Source organism: Phacochoerus africanus, chromosome 16 (assembly GCF_016906955.1).
Source record: "Phacochoerus africanus isolate WHEZ1 chromosome 16, ROS_Pafr_v1, whole genome shotgun sequence".
Classification (NCBI taxonomy): Eukaryota; Metazoa; Chordata; class Mammalia; order Artiodactyla; family Suidae; genus Phacochoerus; species Phacochoerus africanus.
Window position 1 is genome coordinate 51070600 of NC_062559.1, and position 21567 is coordinate 51092166.

Here is a 21567-nt window from a genome sequence, read left to right on the forward strand (position 1 = left end):
CAGGTGGCTGTGCTCTTGCTCTCTGCCCATCCCTGCTCGCAGGCCCTGCTTCCGCATCGCCAGCCAACCCTCTTAATTACAGGGCTTAATCAGGAACTGCCTGCGTGACCGGTTTCCCTGGCAACTGATGAGCCAGCCTGAGGTCAATTCCCCTTATAAACGGGAGTCTCCTGCTTTCTTAAGCAGGGAGGTTGGCTGTCGCGTTCTGTCTGCGGTTGGCCGTGCGTGGTGGAGATGCGATCCAGGACGCTTTGCTTCAGACATGTAAGATCCCCCATCTGTTAAGCCACTGGTGTCGCTGCCACTGTCCCCGGGCTCTCATTTCAGTCCTGAGGCTGGGCAATCACAAGGCTTGCAGGCCTGCGGGGTGCAGCCCCACAATTGGTGAGCCAGTCAGGAAGCTGAGGAAACTCCCCCCAGCTCCACAGCGCTGGGGAATAAAGACAGCAAGGGAGAATCAGTTTCTTTGCAGTTTAAAAGTAGCAGCCCTGGAGTTCTCTCGTGGTGCAGCAGAAACAAATCCAACTAGCATCCATGAGGACGCGGATTCAAACCCTGGCCTCTTTCAGTGGGTTGAGGATCCGGCATTGCCGTGAGCTATGGTGTAGGTCGCAGATGCGGCTTGGATCCCACATTGCTGTGGCCCTGGTGTAGGCCGGCAGCGGCAGCTCTGATTTAACCCCTAGCCTGGGAACCTCCATAGGCCGCAGGTGCAGGCCTGAAAAAAAAAAATCAAAATAAATTTAAAAATAAAAGTAGCCCTGCACTCGTGGCTCCTCTGACTGGTGAGTAGAGACCAATGCAAGGACCCAGTTTATCTACCAAATATTGGGCGTTGCCAGGTCTGGTGAGACAAAGCGTAACCCCAACCGCTCCACCTGAGCAGTTAGAAACACAGTCTTAGGGACATTACATCAGGAACAGGCTTGTGCGTCGGATGCGGCCGCTTACCTGCCAGGGCTTGTTTGGGGCCTGGGGCCACAACGAAGCCATAAAAGAGTAGCCTTGGGGAGTTCCCGTCGTGGCTCAGTGGTTAACGAATCCGACTAGGAACCAGGAAGTTGTGGGTTCGATCCCTGGCCTCGCTCAGTGGGTTAAAGATCTGGCGATGCCGTGAGCTGTGGTGTAGGTTGCAGACACGGCTCAGATCCCTTGTTTCTGTGGCTGTGGTGTAGGCTGGTGGCTACAGCTCCGATTAGACCCCTAGCCTGGGAACCTCCATATGCCGCAGGTGCGACCCTAGAAAAATACAAAAAAAAAAAAAAGGTAGCCTTGGGCTTCTGGTCCCAGGGATGGGGCAGGGTCATGAATGAGTGGGTGGAACCACAGCGGGATGCCGCCTACCGTGTGTTACCACACGTGGGAGGCATTACAAGAGGTTGAGCGATGTGAAAAACCAGGGTTTGGGGTCTAGAACAGCTGTGCAGGACATACAGGACCCCCATGGACCCTGAGCGTGACCAAGCAACCCACTCTACTGACCATGAAGCTCAGGAATGGGCTGATACAAACCACACACCCAGACGTTTCCACCTGCCTGACAACCGCACGGCTGCCGGGCTCACCGCAAGGACGAATGGACCTAAAACAACTGCCACGGAGACCCGCTCTCAGCACTCGGACCGGGAGTCTTACTCAAGCCCTGAGATTGCACATCCCAGGGGCAGTCGTCCTGTGACGAAGCTGTGTGAGCGCACAGGCGCCTAGTCAGCGCCTCCCGAGTTAAGGCTGACCCCCCAAGCACTGTTGTTGGTTATTGATCAGGACAGTAACTCCTGGGTAAATTTTTGCCAAGGGACCTACCCCGGGGGAGCACGTTGTAGATGGCCCTGGGTCTGGCAGGTGTTCCCAGTGATTTGGGTTTGCCACCCTCTGGGGACTAGGATTAGAAAGGGACTTGCAGGTGCCACCTGTCTTCTGCCGGCACATCTCAGCACCGTTCTATCAACCCCTGTGGTCTGGGGTTATAGCGCTTCTCCAGTACTGGGTGCCAGCTGTGGGCACAGTGGACGGCTGCACGGTGACTAAAGTCCAGGACAAAACCACAGGCAGGGGTGGAGTAAGCTCAGGATGCCGTCCCCGCTTGTATTTTGCTGAATGGTCACGACCTCCCCTGTATCGTGCCTGTTAAACGTCTTTTTTTTTTTTTTTCATCCCTCGTCTGAGCGGAGGGCAGCTGTTCACGGACTGGGCGACAACAGTGTCCTCACTTGAAAGGAGTCTCCTTGCTGGGTCTGCAGGGCGACGCTCTTGTCACCCGCCTCTGGGCTTCTGTGAATTATCCACCCCATAAGCGCCTGGTTCCAAAGCTGGCCCACTCCCTTGGTGAATCACTGTCTTTATCATCCTGGGTAGCGTACTCCTGATACTCCGTGGCTATTGTTGTCTGTATTGCATTTGTGGCATTTGGTTGCAGGGACCCTCCACCAGCCTGACCCCAGGGACATGGCGGGAGGGGGTGGACCAAGATTGTAAGGGGGGTGCAGGGTGTCTAGGGGTGAATTGTGTGGTCAGACCGCTCAAGATGGCTGTGCTCTTGCTCTCTGTCCATCCTACTCAATCAGGCCCTGCTTCCCTCCCGTGCCACCCAAGCCTCTCAATGACAGGGCTTAATCAGGAGCCGCCTGCAGACTTACCCCCTGCCCCAGCTGCTGGTTTCCCTGGTAACTGATGAGCCAACCTGAGGTCAATTCTCCCTATAAACGGGAGCCTCTTTCTCCCCCGAGGCGCCGAGATTGCTGCCCTTGGCTGTGCATTGCAGGGTGTCCCCTTAGGACCCTTGGCTTCAGATGAGTGGGATCCCCTGTCCAAAGAATGCATTGATGTCTCTAGGCTCTTTCTTGGCCTTGAGGTTGGGCAATGATGAGGCCTAGAGGCCTATGGGGTGCAGCCCAGCACCAGGGAACAAGGGAAAAAGCAAGAGTGACTGTTTGATGGGTACAGTTTCTCTGCGGGGATGGTTTGGAACTGGATAAAGATGGTGGTTGCTCAGCACGGCGCACGTACTAATGCCACTGACCTGTATACTCTAAAGTGGGGAAAGTGATGGAGAGGCGGATTTCAGCATGGATAAGCCTCATGACAGCAGACGAGAGAAAATGGGTGGACAGGAACAGTGATGGGAGGTTTCCACCATGTAACTCCTTCTGCTTGGGATTTCTGGGACTTAATGAACCCATTCTTCTCAGCCTGTGTGGATGTAGGAGATTGGAGACACACGGAGGCTTCAATATCTTGATGAGCCATTTAAACAGGAGCACCGCTTTGTTATCCCAGAAAAACGATTCATGGTCTAGAAGTCTGGAGAAGCAGCAGAGTCTGCAGACAGGCAGCAGCAGGAACTGAGCTGATGCCTGTGCAGCTCAATTAGCACAAAATCGCCCTACGCTGAGGCAGAGGGGGCCTGCCGAGTGGAACCGCCCCACTTGGGACACAGAAAGCAAGGAGCGGGGATGGCACTATCCTTGCGTAAATGCAGATTTCATCCCTTGAGTCGACTGTTACACGGGAAGAAGGCCAACCGCCCCCGCCTCTCCCTTCCCCGCCTGGCTCCCTGGCTAAGCCGCCTGTCATCCCTCTCCCCTCCTTGCTAAGTGGTTCATTAGCTGTGATGACATCCTGCTTTTTCCCACAGTCAAGGTGGCTTCGCCCAAGAAGTCTGCTTGAGTTGCTTATTCAGCCCTGACCCCAGCCTCCACATGGAGACACTCTGACAGGTGGGGGCACCACGCGTACGCAGCTGCTGGGGGCAGGCTGCCCTTCCCTGTCCTCTGCCTGGGCTTTGAAGTTTGTCCACTCACCTCTGCTCTGTGCATTCCTTCCTTTGAGGCTAAAGCTCCTTCCTGGAACAATCTGTACTCCCTTTACTCAAGGAGGAGATTACCCCTGCCCCCTGCGCCCTGACCCCATCCAGACAACCATTTGTAAATTTAGTCCTCGCCTAGAATCCTTTTCTTTTTTTGTCTTTTTAGGGCCGCACCTGTGGCATATGGACGTTCCCAGGCTAGGAGTCGAATCGGAGCTGTAGCCACTGGCCTACACCACAGCCACAGCCACGCCGGATCCTTAACCCACTGAGCGAGGCCAGGGATCGAACCCACAACCTCATGGTTCCTAGTCGGATTCGTTTACGCTGCACCATGACGGGAACTCCTCACCTGGCAATCTGAATCAAGTGCCGGGCTGTGAACAGGAATTCAAGGTCCCAGGAGAGGCTAGATGCCTGTAACTTCATCCTTTGCTCTCTGAGCTGCTGAAAGCTAGTCTTCTGCCCCATGGCAGCATCCCACGGCAATGCGGCAATTGTGAAAAAAGACACTGCTCGCTAGGCGGGGTGCCCACTGGAGGTGGGTCAGCACTGGTTCAGGTGAATCTCTTGCGCCCCCAAGTGGAAGAAGGAGGTACAGAACGGCTAATGCTTGGGTCTGGCGCTCTGTCTCTGGCTTTGGGTCCCACATAGAGCACAGGTGGGCCCTGCCATGGGAGCTTTTCCTCCGTGTGAAGAAATCCACCAGGGGTTCCGGGGGGTTCCAGGATGGAGCAGTGAGCAGCCTCTCTCTGACATGCTTTTCTGTGGCCGCATCCTCACTTGCAGCAACTCTGCATTCTTGCCCGACTTTTTCTGCTACCTCTGGTCAGAGATTTCTAGATCCCAAGATAAAGGAAAAAGCCCTTTACTTCCTGGCCCCAAGCTGCAGACTCTTGGCATCTGTATCCACGGTTTCTCCTGAAAGCTGTATAAACCCTCATTCTTTCAGAGGCCCCTGCATTCTGTCTACATTCTCCAAGCAAACCTTCTTGGGTTCTGAAGGTCAGTTCTGTAGATCAAGATTCATCAGGAAGGTTAGCTTGAAGTCTCTTCCACAAAAAGAAGGAAACCCTATTTTCTGGCCCAGAGTACTGGTCCCGGGTTGTTACAATAACCCAGCGGTCACCAGGTGAAGGCTTCTTTCTCTCCAAGGGGACAGCCCCTCTTCCGGTCTCCAGCCTGGGGTGAAAGTTGGGCTCTCCCCCGCCCCTCTTTCTCCTCAGGGCTGCTCATCCTGAGATGCAGTTTGACATGCTACCTTCTCGCTCAAAGTCCCCCTTGCAGGGATTCTGAACATTATCTGGTCCTGGAGTTCCCACTGTGGTGCATTGGGATAAGAATCTTAAGAATCTCACTGCAGTGGCTCGGGTCACTGTGGAGGTGTGGATTCAATCTCTGGTCTGGCACAGCGGGTTAAAGGATCTGGTGTTGGCACAGGTGCAATGTAGGTTGAAGCTGTGGCTTGGATTCAGTCCCTGGCCTGAGAAGGTCCATATGGCTCAGGTATGGCCATTAAAAAAAAAAACAAATTATCTGGCCCTACCCCCTCTTTTAAGATACGGACAAGGAGTTCCCCTTGTGGCTCAGTGGTAATGAACCTGACTAATATCCCTGAGGATGCAGGTTTGATCCTTGGCCTTGTTCAGTGGGTTAAGGATACGGTGTTGCTGTGAGCTGTGGTGTAGGTCACAGACGCGGGTCAGATCTGGCACTGCCGTGGCTGTGGTGAAGGCCAGCAGCTGCAGCTCTGATTTGACCCCTAGCCTGGGAACGTCCATATGCTGCGGCTGCGGCCCTAAAAAGATAGATCGATACACACACACACACACAAACAGCTAAGCTTAGCAAAGTCAATTGGAATTAACAAAAAGGAATTTAAGGTGCCCGAACCTATTCCATCCAGGGGCAGGGCTGGCCTCAGTCCTGGCTGAGGATGAGCACAGGCCCTTCCTTCTGCCTAGAATGCCCTCCCCTCCAGTGCCTGCCTGCACCTGCTGTGCTTTCCGGCCTTCAGGTTTCAGCGCGTTCTTTAGGGAAGCCTTCCCTTCGCCTAGAAAATCTTCTCTCTCCACAAGCTGCTCAAGCGTCTTCGTAGCACTGTTCATAGTTGACCTGCAACATTTCTTATTCGAATAAAGTTTTTTTCCTGACCAGTCCTCAAGCATCAAGAGAACTGGACTTGCCCGGGAACCACCCGACCTTATTAAAATGCCGATTCGAAGCCCGCAGGTCTGGGGCAGGCCTGGGAATCTGCACTCCTAACACGTTCCCAGCCCAAGGCTGCCGGGCAGCACCGCACATGTTGATATCCAAGGGTTTAGCTCCCTTGAGTTTATTTCCTTCTTTTCTGCTCAATTCCTACTCATTTCTTTTGCAAAGGGATTAGCCTCTTTTTTCCCTTCAACCCCTCAACCTCAGTCCCCAAGGCTCTCCTTCCTTAGCGTCCCCTCCCCCGTGTCCCTCCCCTCCAGTGTCACGGAGACCGGAGGGCTGGCTTGTCGAGGCATTTCCCCCCAAGCGGCTTTCTCTTGAGGAAACTTACTATCATGGGCTTTTTCCACTTGATTCCTTCAGGCAGGAGCGCATCATGCAAGAGCATATGGCTGGCACTTCCGCAAGAAAAAAATCCTTTTCTCCTTCCCAGCTTTGGGGACCAATTAAACTAGAGGAGCAGGAGAGAGACGACCTGTTTAAAAAAGGCTCTGTTTTATTATGAGGAAGCTGCTTGGGGAATGCGGTCGGGACTGACGGCCAAAGGGGTTTGCCCACCTGTCCTGAGAAACTAAACTCTTCCCCAAAGCCAGTGGGCACCGGTTGCAAAGGAAGTGCCTGCCCAGTCTCCCCTCCCCCCGTGCGGACAAGGGTGCATCCTGGGCGTGACAGGGCTTTGTGGGTCCCCGTGTGCTCCGTCTCCCGTGGCTTTATCCACGTGGCAGGTTGTTGTGCCACGTGAGACGTGGGTGAGCGGCAGAGAGGGGCCACGAGGGGCAAGGGTACTATGTAAATTACCTTCCTCCAACAGAAGAACCCCGGCCCCAGCCCCAGCCCCACCAGCACAAGCGGGAGAAAGGGCTTCTTCCTTCCAGCTGGACAGAAAGCCTGCTTTGTTCTGAAACCTCAGATCAAAAGATTGCTCTTTCCTCGCTAGATTTTCCAAGAAAGTCAAGAGCGCCTTAAGCCCCGGGTCGGGTGGGAAGGAGGGTCACCACTGTGGGGCACTCTGACCAAATAGCTGGGGGATATTGGTGGCGTCTTTCTCTTTTTTTTTTAGTAGGGATCTGTCACTGCACTTTCTTCAAATCTTTTCAAAGTCATGTTCTGTTTGTATACAACTTTGAAGGTTACTTCCCGTTTGCAGTCGTTAGAAAGTACCCACGGGGTACAACACGCCCTCCATCCAGCCTCTCTTACCCCAAAGAGCTCAGACCCGCCCTCCGCTCTATCCCCCTCTACTAGCTTGTTCTCTGGGTGAGTCTGCTTCTCTTGTTGTGTTCACTAGTTGGTGTCTGCTCTCCTTCTGCGAGAAATTGTGACCGGGGGTAGGGCGCAGCCCTCAGAGGCAGGAATTTGGGTGTCGCACTGGTGGGGGTAGGAGGGGATACCAGGGTGGCCCCAGCTGCCCCAGAGCAAGGGGAGGGCCGCTGTAACGGAAGAGTAAGAAAGAAGAAAGTCCGCTTGTTGGTCCATCTTCTCTCCCGGCCTTTTTCTCCTGTCCCTTCTCCCTTTGCGGCGCCTTCCGATTAAATGAATGGATGTGAATCCTCGACCAAACACAAACCACGCTTGAGGGGAAGCAGTTATCAGCTAGTCATCGCCGAGCCCATGACAAACGTTCTCTCCTTGGTCGCACTTAGGCAGGTGCCTCTGAACCCTCTGTGCAACTAAGCTTTGACCTTTGACCTTCCTGTCTGCCTTGGCACCACCCCACTTTGGGGAAGATCCTACCAGGCCCCTCAGTTTCTGCTCAGATTCCTCCTTCCTCGCCCTCGGTATCTGATCATCCTGGCCTCAGTGTTTCGGGTCCTTGGCTTGTCCCAACTGCATCTTTCTCATTAGAGAGCTCTCCTCTCCTCACCAGGTGCCAGGGCTTCCAGGGAGCAGGTCACACAGTTCAGAGAAACTGCACTGCAGGCAAGGATGCTGTGGGTCAGATCTGTCAAGCAGCCTGGTTCACCTTCCAGTGTCTGGCAAGACCTGTGCCCGTCTCTGAATTGGCAGCATTCTGCATGGGTTCCCCATGTGTGGGAGTGTATAGATGCCATTTTAAAATTTTTTAATTTTTAATTTTATGGCCACACCCATGCATATGGAAGTTCCCGGGCCAGGGATTGAATCTGAGCCACAGCAGCAACCTACATCGGATCCTTTAACCCGCTGTGCTGGGCCAGGGATCCAACCTGTGCCTCTGCAGCAACCTGAGCTGCTGCAGGTGAACGCTTAACCCCTTGGTCCACAGCGGGAACTCCTATGTGATTTCTTTATGCTTTTGAGAGAGGACCAGTACGGACCAAAAAAGACAGGAAAAAAGTGGAGGATTTGTCATGGAGATACCACCTGCTGGCCTGCCTTCCGCAGGAACCTTGTCGAGTCAGAGTAGTCAGAATTCCCCTCATCCCTGAGGATTCCGCTCAGTAATTTTTCATCCATGGAAAAATCACTCCCTGGCTATCAATTCCCACTGGCCCACGCTGTGTGCAGAATTGAGCCCAGTTCTATACTGAGGTCTCTTTCCCCCTTTTGCAATCGTCCTGAATAAACTCCGCTTCGATGACTTTACTGGCCAGCTTTGGTTTTCTTTGATACACACCCTACCTCCAGTATCAGAAAAGGCCTATTTTTCTTTTTTTTTTTTTCCTGTCATTTTAGGGCCACACTTGAGGCATACAGAGGTCCCCAGGCTAGGGGTCTAATCAGGGCCTCAGCTGCTGGCCTACACCACAGCCACAGCAATGCAGGATCTGAGCTGCATCTGCGACCCACACCACAGCTCACGGCAACGCTGGATCCTTAACCCACTGAGCAGGGCCAGAGATTGAACCTGCGTCCTCATGGATACTAGTTGGGTTCATTACCGCTAAGCCACAATGGGAACTTCGTTTTTAGGATCCCCAACACCTGGCAGAGTCACCCAGTCAGAGTCGGGGTGGGGGGGATAAAATTCCTAAGGTAGGGAAGAGGGTTCAAAGCATGGTTTCATGGTGGTTTAGTGCACGAGCGGGGTTTCCAGGCTGGTTCGGCTGTCATTCCCTATCTGCTATTTACTATCAGGGTGACTTCAAATGAAGTTTTCCAATACACTGAGGAAGACAAGCCTGGTTATACCCATCCTACAGGGTCGCTGGGGAGAGCAAATGAAATCTGGCACCTGGCAATTACCACTGTGGCGCAGTGGGTTAGGAATCCGGCTGCAGTGACTGAGGTTGCTGTGGAGGTGTGGGTTCGACCCCTGGCCTGTTGCAGTGGGTTAAAGGATCTGGCTGTAGCTCGATTTTGACCCCTAGCCTAGGAACTTCCATACGCCACCAGTGCAGCCATAAAAAAGAAAAAAAAAATGGGCATCTGAAGCCTTCAGCTGTGCCCAACCACGTGCATCCCCAACCAAGCATCCTCCCGACACGGCCCACGACCATCAGCAAATCCTGTGTCCCCCAAGACACGTTTAATGGTAAGACCAGAAAGGAAGCGCAATTCTCCATGGAAACCAGGCTCCAGCAGCCTGGGCACAGCCGCGATGCCCCCTCCCCTTACTTCTTCGAGCAGCAGTGCTTCTGGATCTCTCCCGCCAGCCACAGGCAGTGCAAGATCCGTTTCTTCTCGGCGGCCAGCTCCTTTTCAGAGACCTGGCCCAAGAGTTTCTGGACAAATATCTTTTGATCCTTCAGGAAAATATTCTTATTGATGCCTACATTTGGCATATTCTCCAGGGACCCAGACTTGAAATGGAAGCTTAAATGTCTGTTTCGCTTGAGGCCAGGTGCCTTCTCCTCAATCCAGGTCAGCGGGCTGTGGAGGCAAGAGGCACAGTGTTCATTTCACCAGGGTGCCCGGGACAGGTCCTTACTCTGTGCCTCTCCCTGCAGTTGCAGCATCGGGCCCTCCCCCAGCCTCCCAAAGGCTCTGGGCGATGGTTTCCAATTCTGCCACCAGCTGGGGATTCGGTCGACGATTTTAGTGTGAACGTTGGTTTGTTATTCAAAAGTTTTGTGAATATTGGCTTATTATTCAGAAATTTCTACCCTGAGTCTTGCGGATCCCTCTAGGGGGTCCAGACCTGAGATTCTACGCACCTGTTGTTTCCAAATGTAGGTGCATTTTTACGGGAAAGGATTCTTAGTGTTCTTTTATCTGCTCTCAAAGCGGTCTCTGACCCCACACACATTCCAGAAAGGCCCAGACGCCTCCTGCCTGTTCACAAAGCACCCCTTTCCACCTCACATTTGTCCCCCAGCTTAACGTCAGCGCTCAAAAGTATCCACGGACAGGGTGGGCTCCACTTCTCTAAACTCCCTTCCTCTGGGTTTATCTTTTCCGTCCTTCCGGTAGAGAAAGGGTGTGTTATCCGCTTAATGAAAAACAGGGAAATCTCCTAAGTAGACTTGGACCTAAAGTAAGAAGCTTCCTCAAATAATATGACAGGAAAAACAAAATCTGCTTTCCAGAGTTCCCACTGTGATGCAGTGAGTTAAGGATCTGGTGTAGTCGAGGCTGCAGCTCAGAGTCGATGCCTGGCCAGGAACTTCCATATGTTGTAGGTGTGACCGAAAAAGAAAAAAAAAAAAATCTGCTTTTCAAAAAATGTGTATTTTATATATATATATATATACACACACAAAAGTGTATATTATATATATGTCTTTTTAGGGCTGCACCCATGGCATGTGGAAGTTCCTGGGCTAGGGGTTCAACTGGAGCAGCAGCTGCCGACCTACTCCGCAGCCACAGCAATGCCAGATTCTTTTTTTTTTTGGCCTTTTTTTTTTTTTTTTTTTTTTTTTAGGGCCACACTGCAGCATATGGAGGTTCCCAGGCTAGGGGTCTAATCGGAGCTGTTGCTGCCAGCCTACACCACAGCCACAGCAATGCCAACAATGCCCAGGCTCTTAACTCACTGAGTGAGGCCGGGGATCAAACCTACGTCCTCATGGAGATTATGTCAGGTTCTTAACCCACTGAACCCCAACGGGAACTCCCCCCAGTGCCAGGTTTTAAAAGCTAATGGTACCCAGCCTTTACAAACGTTCTGGAATGTGATGACAAGAGATGAATATGAGTACTACTTATTCACTACTCTGTTTTATACTCTAAGAGAAGCTCTCGTGTTTCCATGTGACACGGGGTCTTAGCGTCTGAAGGAATGCGAAATGCCAGGATGTTTCCTCCACCTCAATTTCTAATCAGAAGAAATAAATAATAAGCATACAGCTTTACCTCTACATGGTGCTGGTGGCGTGAGATTAAACACGCAATTTGCAAAGCGGAAAGTATTCCTCGGATGCAGTTATAACATGGTATTTGCCATCCGTCCCAAGCCCTCAGCTGATGCTCACCTTCCCTTTGCAATAACGAGCCAGCCTCTGCTGACTTGTTTCCTGTCTGACTCCTAGTCAAAGTCCGAGACTGAGCACAGCACCTGCTCTGAGAAGCGTGATCTGACTTCTCCCAGTTCCTCTTCCCTGCAGGCCCCTGAGCTCCCCCCAGCTCTGAATAGAGGGGGCTTCACCTGTCCAGGGACAGCTCTGCCCATGGCTGCAATTCTACCCCGCACACAGCCAGCATCGCAGCCGGGGGCCACACTGCCATCTCTCCACAGGGGCTGTTCTTCCTTCATCTGTGACCCCTGCCTTTCCCTAGCAAAGAGGAGATGCCGCAGACACACACGGGTCAGGCTCCCCTGAGGGATCCAAATCCTTTTCTCTTTTTGTAAAAATCCAATGGCCTGTTTCTTTCATTATCAACAGCCCCACCAACCAGCATCACGGAGAAACACTCTCAAACTGTTGCTGCTTTAAATATTTTGCACAGCCCAGATATTTTTCAAGAAAAATTATGAACAGACTTTGGTTTGAAAAGACTTGAGGAGATCCTGTTGTGGCTCAGCGGAAAGGAACTCGACGAGTAGCCAAGAGGACGTGGGTTCAATCCCCAGCCCCACTTAGTGGGTTAAGGATCCGGCGTTGCTGCAAGCCGCAGTGTAGGTGGAAGGCGAGGCTCATATCTGGCATTGCTGTGGCTGTGGTGTAGGCTAGAAGCTGCAGCTCTGATTCGGCCCCTAGCCTGGGAACCTCCATAGGCCACACCTGCAACCCTAACAAATAAATAATAAAAAGTCTTGTTATGAGAAGTAAGCAGAACATTGTGGGAACAGTTCAACAGTAGGATGTGATGATTAAAAAAATAGCTGGGCGTGTGACAAGCCAGCCGAGTACAGAGTTAATGACAGGACCTAGGTGGGGGCTGTATGTGTGCTCACGGCAATGTTCCTCTCACTTTATATCTGACACTTTCACAATGAAACGCTGGGAAGATTTCAGGTCACAGACTGGATTCCTGCTCCTCTATTGGATACTGCTCCCCTGTGTGGCTTAGACAGCTGCTCAAACCCATAAGCCTCTCGTTTTTTTGGCCCCCCCGCACGCAACATATGGAAGCTCCCAGGCCAAAGATCAGATCGCGCTGCAGTTGCAACCTAAGCCACAGCTGTAGCAATGCTGGATCCTTTCCTTCCCCCTCTCTGTCTTGTTGGGCCGCATCCATGGCGAGTGGAGGTTCCCAGGCTAGGGGTCCAATCGGAACTGTAGCCACCAGCCTACGCCAGAGCCACAGCAACGGGATCCAAGCCACATCTGCAACCTGCACCACAGCTCACGGCAATGCCAGACCCTTAACCCACTGAGCAAGGCCAGGGACCGAACCCAAGTCCTCATGGATGCTAGTCGGGTTCACTAACCCCTGAGCCACAACAGGAACGCCAATGCTGGATCCTTTAACCCACCGTGCCAGGCTGCGGAGTAAACCTGTGTCTTGGCATCACAAGCACCACCAATCCTGTTGCACCACAGTGGGAACTCCAGCCTCTCTTTGCTTAACCTTACATGGTTGCCAGGAGGATGCCACGAGGCAACCCAAGTGAAATCCCGGCACTGACAGAAGCTGGTGGCCCTTCTGTGGTCAGTGGCGGTGGGGAGGGGGGCGTCTAGGTGCCTGGGCACCCCCCACCCAGACTCCCCCTCCTTCCTTTTCCTTCTTACAGCTCCTCATGACCTACCTTTTGTTCTCTGTCTCCAGACACACTGTCATCTTCATGTACTGATCCTCCTTCCGCTCTTCCAGAGTCGCAGACACAAGGGACAGCTCCCCAAAGAGGGAGACCAGCCAGGTCAGGCGAGAGATGCCGCTGAACGCGGGGAAGCCAAACCGCCCCTCTTCCAAAGGGCCAGCTGTGGGGAACCAGACACGGAGGTGAGGGGTTGACAGCTGGGGGGGGTGGGGTGCATGGGGAGACAGGGAGTGAACAGATGTGGCTGCGGGATCGGGGGATGCAACCACGCCGTAGGACGTGGGGGTGCGACTTGACTAATTCGGATGTGGACTTTCAAAGAGCGTCTCCCCTTTTTTCTGTTTATTAAATTAATTGTTTGTTAGTAAAAGAAAATATTTTCTTGGAAACTGCAGCCCATCTTGCCCACAGGTTAAAAAACTTTCAGGCTTCAATGTGTGTGTGTGCTGTATATATTATATATGTGTTAACATATATGAATACACACAGATAGGTACATTTATATCCTTTTCAGTTAGAGCTTTAAAGAAAAGACGAATCAAGGTATTTTAGCCCCTCAAGCCTATATACCTATAAATGCCATGTAAATAGCTCTGTAAATGGTAAGAGGGTGAAGGCCTCATGATAGCTGTGAAAATCAGTCATTACACCCTATGTCAGTATCAAGAAATGGACACGGTGTTAAGTGACTTCTTAGCCTCCATCACCTCCAGTCCATCAAAAGGGCGTCTCTGTAAGAAACTGTGTCTCCATACTGCTCCCCTCCGTCTCTAGTCTAAAGCTGAAACATAACCTAGATTTTAAAAACTTCATACCTGCTAACATTGCTCTATAAAGGAAGGATTTCTTATAACTTTGATATGGACTTAAAATAATTCATAATTATGAGGATGTTCTAAAAAGGGTAACATGTTATGTAAATAAAAGCCAACAAAAGATGGTCCGTTTCCCAGACGACACGGTTGGAACGACACGAGGCTTGGACCTAAGCATCAGCCTTACAAAAGCAAGGCAGCCCCCTCTGGGGTGGTTATTAGCTGCTTTTGTTCCCTCGGGAGCACTGAGCAGCTGTCACGAATCTGAGCCAGGGAGTCAGAGGCCTGAGCTGCAATCTGCCTGCCTCTGCCACGGAGGTGGTGGGTCAACTTCCTGAAGCTACTCACCCCTGTGAGTTGAAAAGTCTGTATGGGGAGTTCCCGTTGTGGCTCATCAATCACAAACCCGACTAGGATCCATGAGGACTCGGGTTCAACCCCTGGCCTCGCTCAGTGGGTTAGGATCCGGCGTTGCCGTGAGCTGTGGTGTAGGCTGCAGATGTGGCTTGGATCTGGCGTGGCTGTGGCGTAGGTCTGCAGAGGCAGCTCCAATTCAACTGCCCCCTGGCCTGGGAATTTCCATGTGCCGCCACGTGGGGCCCTCAAAAGACAAAAAAAGAAAAATAATAGTAAGTGTTTATAATGGGGGTAGGAAAGACCCACTTTATAGGATGAGCATATGAATGGACAGGAAATGATAAGGTTGTGTACACTGAGCACAGTTCCTTGTGCAGATTAATGGTTTCCTATTACTCGTGGCCACATCTCTCATTTTATCTCATTGTTTTAAAGAATGAAGACAGCTTTTGAAATGAGGTTCCACCACATTTTCTGGAAAGTCAGGAAGGGAAAGGATGAAGGTTTTACCACCTGACCCTGTCAGGATTTCCTTTCTAGGGTGAAGGCCCCCAGCAAAGGTGGCCCAGATGCCTTAGGGTAGAGACAGATTCAGGGGCCTACTCAAAGGACAGGCAGGGCTGGAGGCCCCAGAATGTTCATTTCGTTGCTGATGGAGCTGCTCAAAGAATGACCAGCATAGAGTAAACAGCTCACCACAAGGTGGATCAAATATTCTGGTCGCAGCCAGTGTCTTTATAACACATGAGAGGAAGAAGGGGCTATGCATAGTCTGTTTGCTCTACTGAGCATAAAAATGCTCTCTCCTCTAAAAACCTCTCAGTCCTTTTTAAAAAGAGAGGTTTCATTTTCAATCTCCTGTGGAAAATAACTTCCAATTTCTTAAGATTTCATGAGAGGAGCTCCCACTGTGGCGCAGCGGAAATGAATCTGACTAGGAACCATTAGGTTGTGGGCTTGATCCCTGGCCTCACTCAGTGGGTTAAGGATCCTGTGTTGCTGTGGCTATGGTGTAGACTGGCAGCAATATCTCTGATTCGACCCCTAGCCTGGGAACCTCCATATGCCACAGGTGTGGCCCTAAAAAGAAAAAGAAAAAAAAAAAAAAGATTTCATGAGAGAAAATTCTGCCTAATAGTTTGGGCCGGAAGCCTAAGTGTGCTTGAGATGTCTCACACAAGCTTTACCCAAGGCCCTCTGAGCGATCAAAGGAAAGAAAAAATTTCTAAAAAACCTTCAGTCTAGTTGATTTCCAATGTTGTGCTAATTTCTGCTGTATAGCAACGTGGCTCAGCCACACACACACATCTAGTCCATGATGGTTTATCATAGGGCACTGACTAGAGTTCCCTGTGCCACTGTGTGGGCCCTTGGTATTTACACCCACCCCTAGACCAGTTTGCATCCGCTAGCCCCAGCCTCCCAGTCCTTCCCTCACCCAACCCCCCGCGCCTTGGCAAGAACAAGCCTGCTCTCTACGTCTGTGGGTCTGTGTTCTGTTCTGACGACATGTTCATTTGTGATACAGAAAAATAGGTATTGTCTGCGGATGAAGGGGTAAATTAAATTGGCCCGCAGTCTTTGGCAGCAATGAATCCAAGTGCACACCCCGGAGGGCTAGGAAAGAACCTAATTGTTACCTTCTGGCCGCACCAGTTTCACATGAGCGGTCACCCCGCCCAAGACTGACCTGTGAAGAGGAGAGACCCTTTCAGCAGGTCCTTCCCCACCACTTCTTTTTTCAGGAATGCAAACTCTTCCATCAAGAGTTCAACGTGCTCCTCATGCAGGACTTTCCCTGTCATGACAAAGACGGAGTGAAAAAGGCAGCCGTCAGCAACTGTGCTCATTTCCTATTTTTTCCCTGTTGGGAAGGGGGGGATAATTGACACATATAACCTATATATTTCAAGTGTACGTGTTGATCAGACACACACGCACTGTGGAGCGACTGCCCAGGTGAAAACACGTCACACAGTCATCCCTGGACAGTCCACTTTGTGTGTGTGTGTGTGTGATGACCATGCCTGAGGCCTCTCAGCCGCTTTCAAGTGTGCGAGTCTCGATTATTACTGATGAAGACCCTGCTGTAATCACATCCTCCAAGCGTGTCACTGGAAATCCGTACCCTTTGATCACATGCCCTGTTCCCCTTCCCCTGGCCCAAGGCAACTGTCATTCTCATGTTTCTATGAAACAGGCCCCCCCCCTTTTTTGTTTTCAGATTACACATCTAAGTGAGACCATACAGTATGTGCGTGTCTCTGTCTCACTTTCTTCACTTGGCAAAGCGCCCTCTAGGTTCACGCGCGTTGCTGCAAACGGCACATTTCCTTCTCCCCCGTGGCCGAGTCCAGTCTCTCCATGAGCCACATTCTCTCTGGCCCTCTCCTCTGCCGACGCACTCTTAGTCATTTCCATCTCTTGGTGGTTGTAATGCCGCGATGACGAGGGGTGTGCCTCTGTCTCGATGATGTACTCTGATCTCAGTTCCTTCAGATACACAGGCAGGACTGGGATTGCCGGATCCCACGGTAGTTCCGTCTTTAATTTTTTGAGGAACCTCCACCCTCTTTTCCGGAGGGGTTGCACGAACTTACACTCCTGCCAACAGTGCACAAGAGTTCTCTCTTCTCCACATCCTCGCCAACCCTTGTGATCTCTTGTCTTTTCTTCTTTTTACAGCTGTACCTGCGGCATATGGAGGTTCCCAAGCTAGGGGTTGAATCAGAGCTGCAGCTGAGGCCGACGCCACAGCCCCAGCCACACCGGATCTAAGCTGCATCTGTGACCTATGCTGCAGCTTGTAGTCATGCTGGATCCTTAACCCACTGAGTGAGGCCAGGGCTCAAACCCACCTCCTCATGGAGACTAGGTTGGGTCCTTAACGCGCTGAGCCACAATGGGAACTCCATCTCTTGTCTTTTTGATAAGAGCCATTCTAACTAACAGGCGTGAGGTGATATCTGGTGGTTTTGATTTGCATTTTCCTGGTGATTAGTGATGTTGAGCACATTTCCAATTATCTGTTGGCCATTTGTATGTCTTCTTTGGAAATACACGTATTCAATTCCTCTGTTCATTTTCTAATTGGATTATTTGCTTTTTGGCTCTTAATTTTGTAAGTTTGTTATACTTCAGATATTAACCCTTTATCAGATAAACAGTTTACAAATGTTTTCCCCATTCTGTAGGTTGTCACTTTATGGACTATGTTTACTCTGCTGAGCAGAGGCTCTTGAGTTTGACACAGACCTATGTTTATTTCAGCTTTCACTGCCTGTACGATTGGTGGCTTAGCCGAGAAATCACTGCCAAGATCAATTCAAGGATGTTTCCCTATTTTCTTCTGAGAGTTTTACAGTTTCAGGTAAGTCTTTTTTTTTTTTTTTTTTTTTTTAACAGCTTCCTTTGTCTTTGATACATCTTGAGATAATTTTCGTGAATGGTGTAAGATAAGGCTCCCGTTTTCCCTATGTCATTGACTGGAGAAATTACCCTTTCCCTGCTGTGAGTTCTTGGTGCTGCTGTCAAAACTGAGTTGACTATATATGCATAAGTTTATGCCCAGGCTCTAGATTCAGTCCCATTGGTCTTTGTGCCTTTTTTTTTTTTTAAGTTTTATTGAAGTATATTTGATTTACAAGGTTGTGATAATCTCTGCTATACAACAAGGTGAGGTCCCATTGGTCTTTGTGCCTTTTTTTTTTTTTTAAGTTTTATTGAAGTATAGTTGATTTACAAGGTTGCGATAATCTCTGCTATACAACAAGGTGATTCAGTCACACATATGATGTGCCTGTTTTTATACCAGTACCACACTTTTTTTTTTGTCATTTTATGGCTGCTCCCATGGCATATGGAGGTTCCCAGGCCAGGGGTCAAATCAGAGCTGTAGTCGCTGGTCTACACCACAGCCACAGCAATGCAGGATCCAAGCCATGTCTGACCTACACCACAGCTCACGGCAATGCTGGATCCTTAGGCCACTGAGCGAGGCCAGGGATTGAACCTGTGTCCTCATGGATGCTAGTCAGATTTGTTTTCGCTGAGCCACGACGGGAACACCCCACAATTTTTTTGATTCCTACAGCTTTGTAATATAGGTTGAAATCAGGTGGTGTGATGCCTCTAGCTTTGTGTTTCATCTCAGGGATGCTTCTGTTATTTATGGTCTTTTGTGGTTCCATACAAATTTCAGAATAGCTTTTCTGTTTCTGTGAAAAATACCGCTGGAGTTTTGATATGGACTGCGCTGAATCTGTAGATTGCTTTGGAGAGTATGAACATTTTAACAATACCAATTCTTCCAATCCAAGGACACAGGTTATCTATTATTTGTGTCTTGAATCTCTCTCATCCGTGTCTTCTAGTTTACAGTGTACATATCTGTCACCTCCTTTGTCAAATATCCCCACGTACTTTATTTTCTTTTGAACGTGCTGCAAATGAGATTTCGTTCTTAATTTCTCTTTCAGTTGTTAGTATATAGAAATGCAACTGATTTCAGTATGTTACTATGGGATTTTGTAACTTTACTGAATTTATTCATTCCAACAGTTTTGGTGGAGTCTTCAGGATTTTCTATATATAAGATCATGTCACCTGCCAAGAGACAATTTTAATTCTTCCTTTCTAATTTGGTTGCCTTTTATTTATTATTCTTGCCTTATTACTCTGGCTTCAGCTTCCAGTACAATATTCAATAGTGCACAGTGGTTATTACGGGCAAGCCTGTCTTGTCCTGATCTCACAGGAAGGGCTTTTAACTTTTCACCAATGAATATGACTTTAGCCGTGGGCTTCTCCATACCTTCTTAACTATGTTGAGAAATATTCCTTCTATATCTAATTTGTTGTGAGTCATGATAGGATGTTCAACTTTGTCAAGTGCTTTTTCTGCTTCTCTTGAGATGATCAGCTGGATACTTATCCTTGATTTTGTTAACATTGTGTATCGCATTTATCGATTTGCATATGTTGCGCCATCTTTGCGACCTGGGTGAATCCCACTAGATCATGATATATGCTCCTGTTGATGTGCTCCTGAAGTTGAGGCAGACTTTTGCATCTATGTTCATCGTTGGGTATTAGCCCGTCATTTTCTTTTCTTCTAGGGTCCTTGTTTGGTTTGGTATCAGGGTAATGCTGGCCTCGCAAAAGGTGCCAGAAAGTATTTCTTTCTCTTCGAGTTTTTGAAAGAATTTGAGAAGGACTGTTATTAATTCTCCTTTAAATGGCTGACAGAATTCATCTGTGAAGCCATCTGGCTTTTGCATGTTGGGACATTTTTGATAACTTATTCAATCTTGTCCTTTAGCCTGTTCAGTTTTTCTGTTATTTCACAAGTCAGTCTTGGTAAATTATGTGTTTCTAGGAATTTACCCACTTCTCCTAATTTATCTAATTTGTTGGTTTGTAATTGTTCACCGTAGTCTCTCATGATGCTTTGTATTTCTGTGGTATCGGTTATAATGTCTCACCATTCATTTATAATTTTATTAATTTGAGTCATTTCCCCTTTTTTCTCGGTAAGTCCAGCTAAAAGGTCGCAACCATGATGAAATTATTGAGGGATCAAGTCGGCAACTTAATCTCAAATAAGTCAAGAAAAAATAGATCTCTGTACTGTATTTACAACTTTTCTGTAAGTTAGGGGTTATTTCCAATAAACAAACATCAACAAAACAAATAGTTACAGCAACAAAAATATGGTAAGCCAGAAACTGTCATGGATTGTAAAACAAGCAATAACTTCTTAGGAGAAAATAAAAGGGCAACTTGCAATTAATTAATGAGCTTGAATTCTCAACCCATTCATTTCCTCAAATATATTTCAGCAGCTTTCGGACATAAGCAAATACATTAAGAAATTCTCAAAGAACCATTTTCGACCTCATCTTTCAAAATGGGGCATACTGTCTATCTTAGAAATAACAAATGAGTGTTTTTAAATTTGAGGGGTTTAGAAGAAATAAAAATACCCACAATTCTATTTGCTAGAAAGAACCACTGTTAAGACACTGGTATATTTCCTTCTTGTCATTATTCTGCTGTGAATTATTTTTCATGGCTGTGGTCATATGATAGAAACCAAATTATATTTATTTTTAGTTTTAAAGTACAAATATAAATCATATAACTGAAGAAAATTGAAATAACATGGACGAGTATCAATAAAAAAATAAAGCTACCCGGAACTCTACCAGTTAATCACTGTGGCCATTTTGTTGCATTGGCTTCTTTTCCCTTGCGTATGTGACCTGAGGTTTACACTGGCATTTAAACAATACAGGAATGGTCTCAGGTCCCAGCTGAGAATCACCTGAAGGGAAGTCTGGCAGCAGGTAATCAGTGTCACTCTGGGAATAAATGAGCAACAAGAAAGGGCACTAGGGAACTTTCTGGAATAATAAAGACGTTCTATATCTTGATTGTTGTAATAATTACCTGAGTATACGCTCTGTCAAAATTCATTTAACTCTGCACTTAAAAATCTCTGAATTTATCATAAGGAATTATATCTCAATTTACAAAAAGATAAGAATTTAGGTAATTTAGACAAATACTAGAATTATTACTCAGTTTCTTTGATGGCTTTGGCGTTGGACTCTTCAGAACAGCTTCTGTAAGAGAAGGAAGACTTATTTCCAGAAATTCTCGTGTCACAGGCTTCTTGCTTTGTATCTAGTTTAACCACTGATTCAAGTGCTAGAAACAGGTTGTTCCACTTATTACTTAAATGTGTCCAACCTGGCAAGCTGTCCCATCTGACTGCTGGAGTGGACAGATGGGGCTTGAGACACACTAATTCTGAGAAGAAACAGGAAGAACAGGCCATGCGCTGCCTGGAGCCAACAGTGATTCATTTTATGTGTGCCCATGAAAAGAAAAATAGGAATTTCCATCCAATCCGTGATATTTAAAAATTGATATTTCTTACATGAAAATGATTAAAGACTGTCCTTTAAAAAAAAAAATTCTACCCCCTACCAACAGAAACAATACCACATAAGTTAATTTTCTCTTTCTGTGGAAAGCTTTCAATATATCTTAAAACTTTTTTACATTAAATATTTAAACTTCTCTAGTGGTTTGTCCAAATTATGTGTAACTTTTAAAAATTTGTCTTTGGAGTTCTCATTGTGGCTCAGTGGTGATGAACCCAACTAGCATCCCTGAGGATGTGGGTTTGATCCCTGGCCTGGCTCAGTGGGTTAAGGATCCGGCATTGCCATGAGCTGTGGTGTAGGTCATAGTCACAGCTCGGATCTGGTGTTGCTGTGGCTGTGGTGTAGGCCAGCAGCTGC

At 48.7% G+C, this 21567-nt stretch overlaps 1 protein-coding gene across 2 annotated transcripts in view; it reads right to left on the reverse strand.

Moving 5' to 3' along the window:
• Positions 1–9445: 9445 nt before the first annotated feature.
• Positions 9446–21567, reverse strand: part of BLVRA (biliverdin reductase A) — a 55418-nt gene continuing 43296 nt past the window's right edge. For both annotated transcript variants that reach the window (XM_047763284.1, XM_047763285.1), the window contains 3 exons: positions 15948–16055; positions 13074–13245; positions 9446–9811 (listed from right to left, as the gene is read on the reverse strand). In XM_047763284.1, coding sequence (XP_047619240.1) covers positions 9553–9811; positions 13074–13245; positions 15948–16055 — 539 coding nt within the window. In that variant the 3' untranslated portion in view covers positions 9446–9552. The remainder of the gene's footprint in view (positions 9812–13073; positions 13246–15947; positions 16056–21567) is intronic.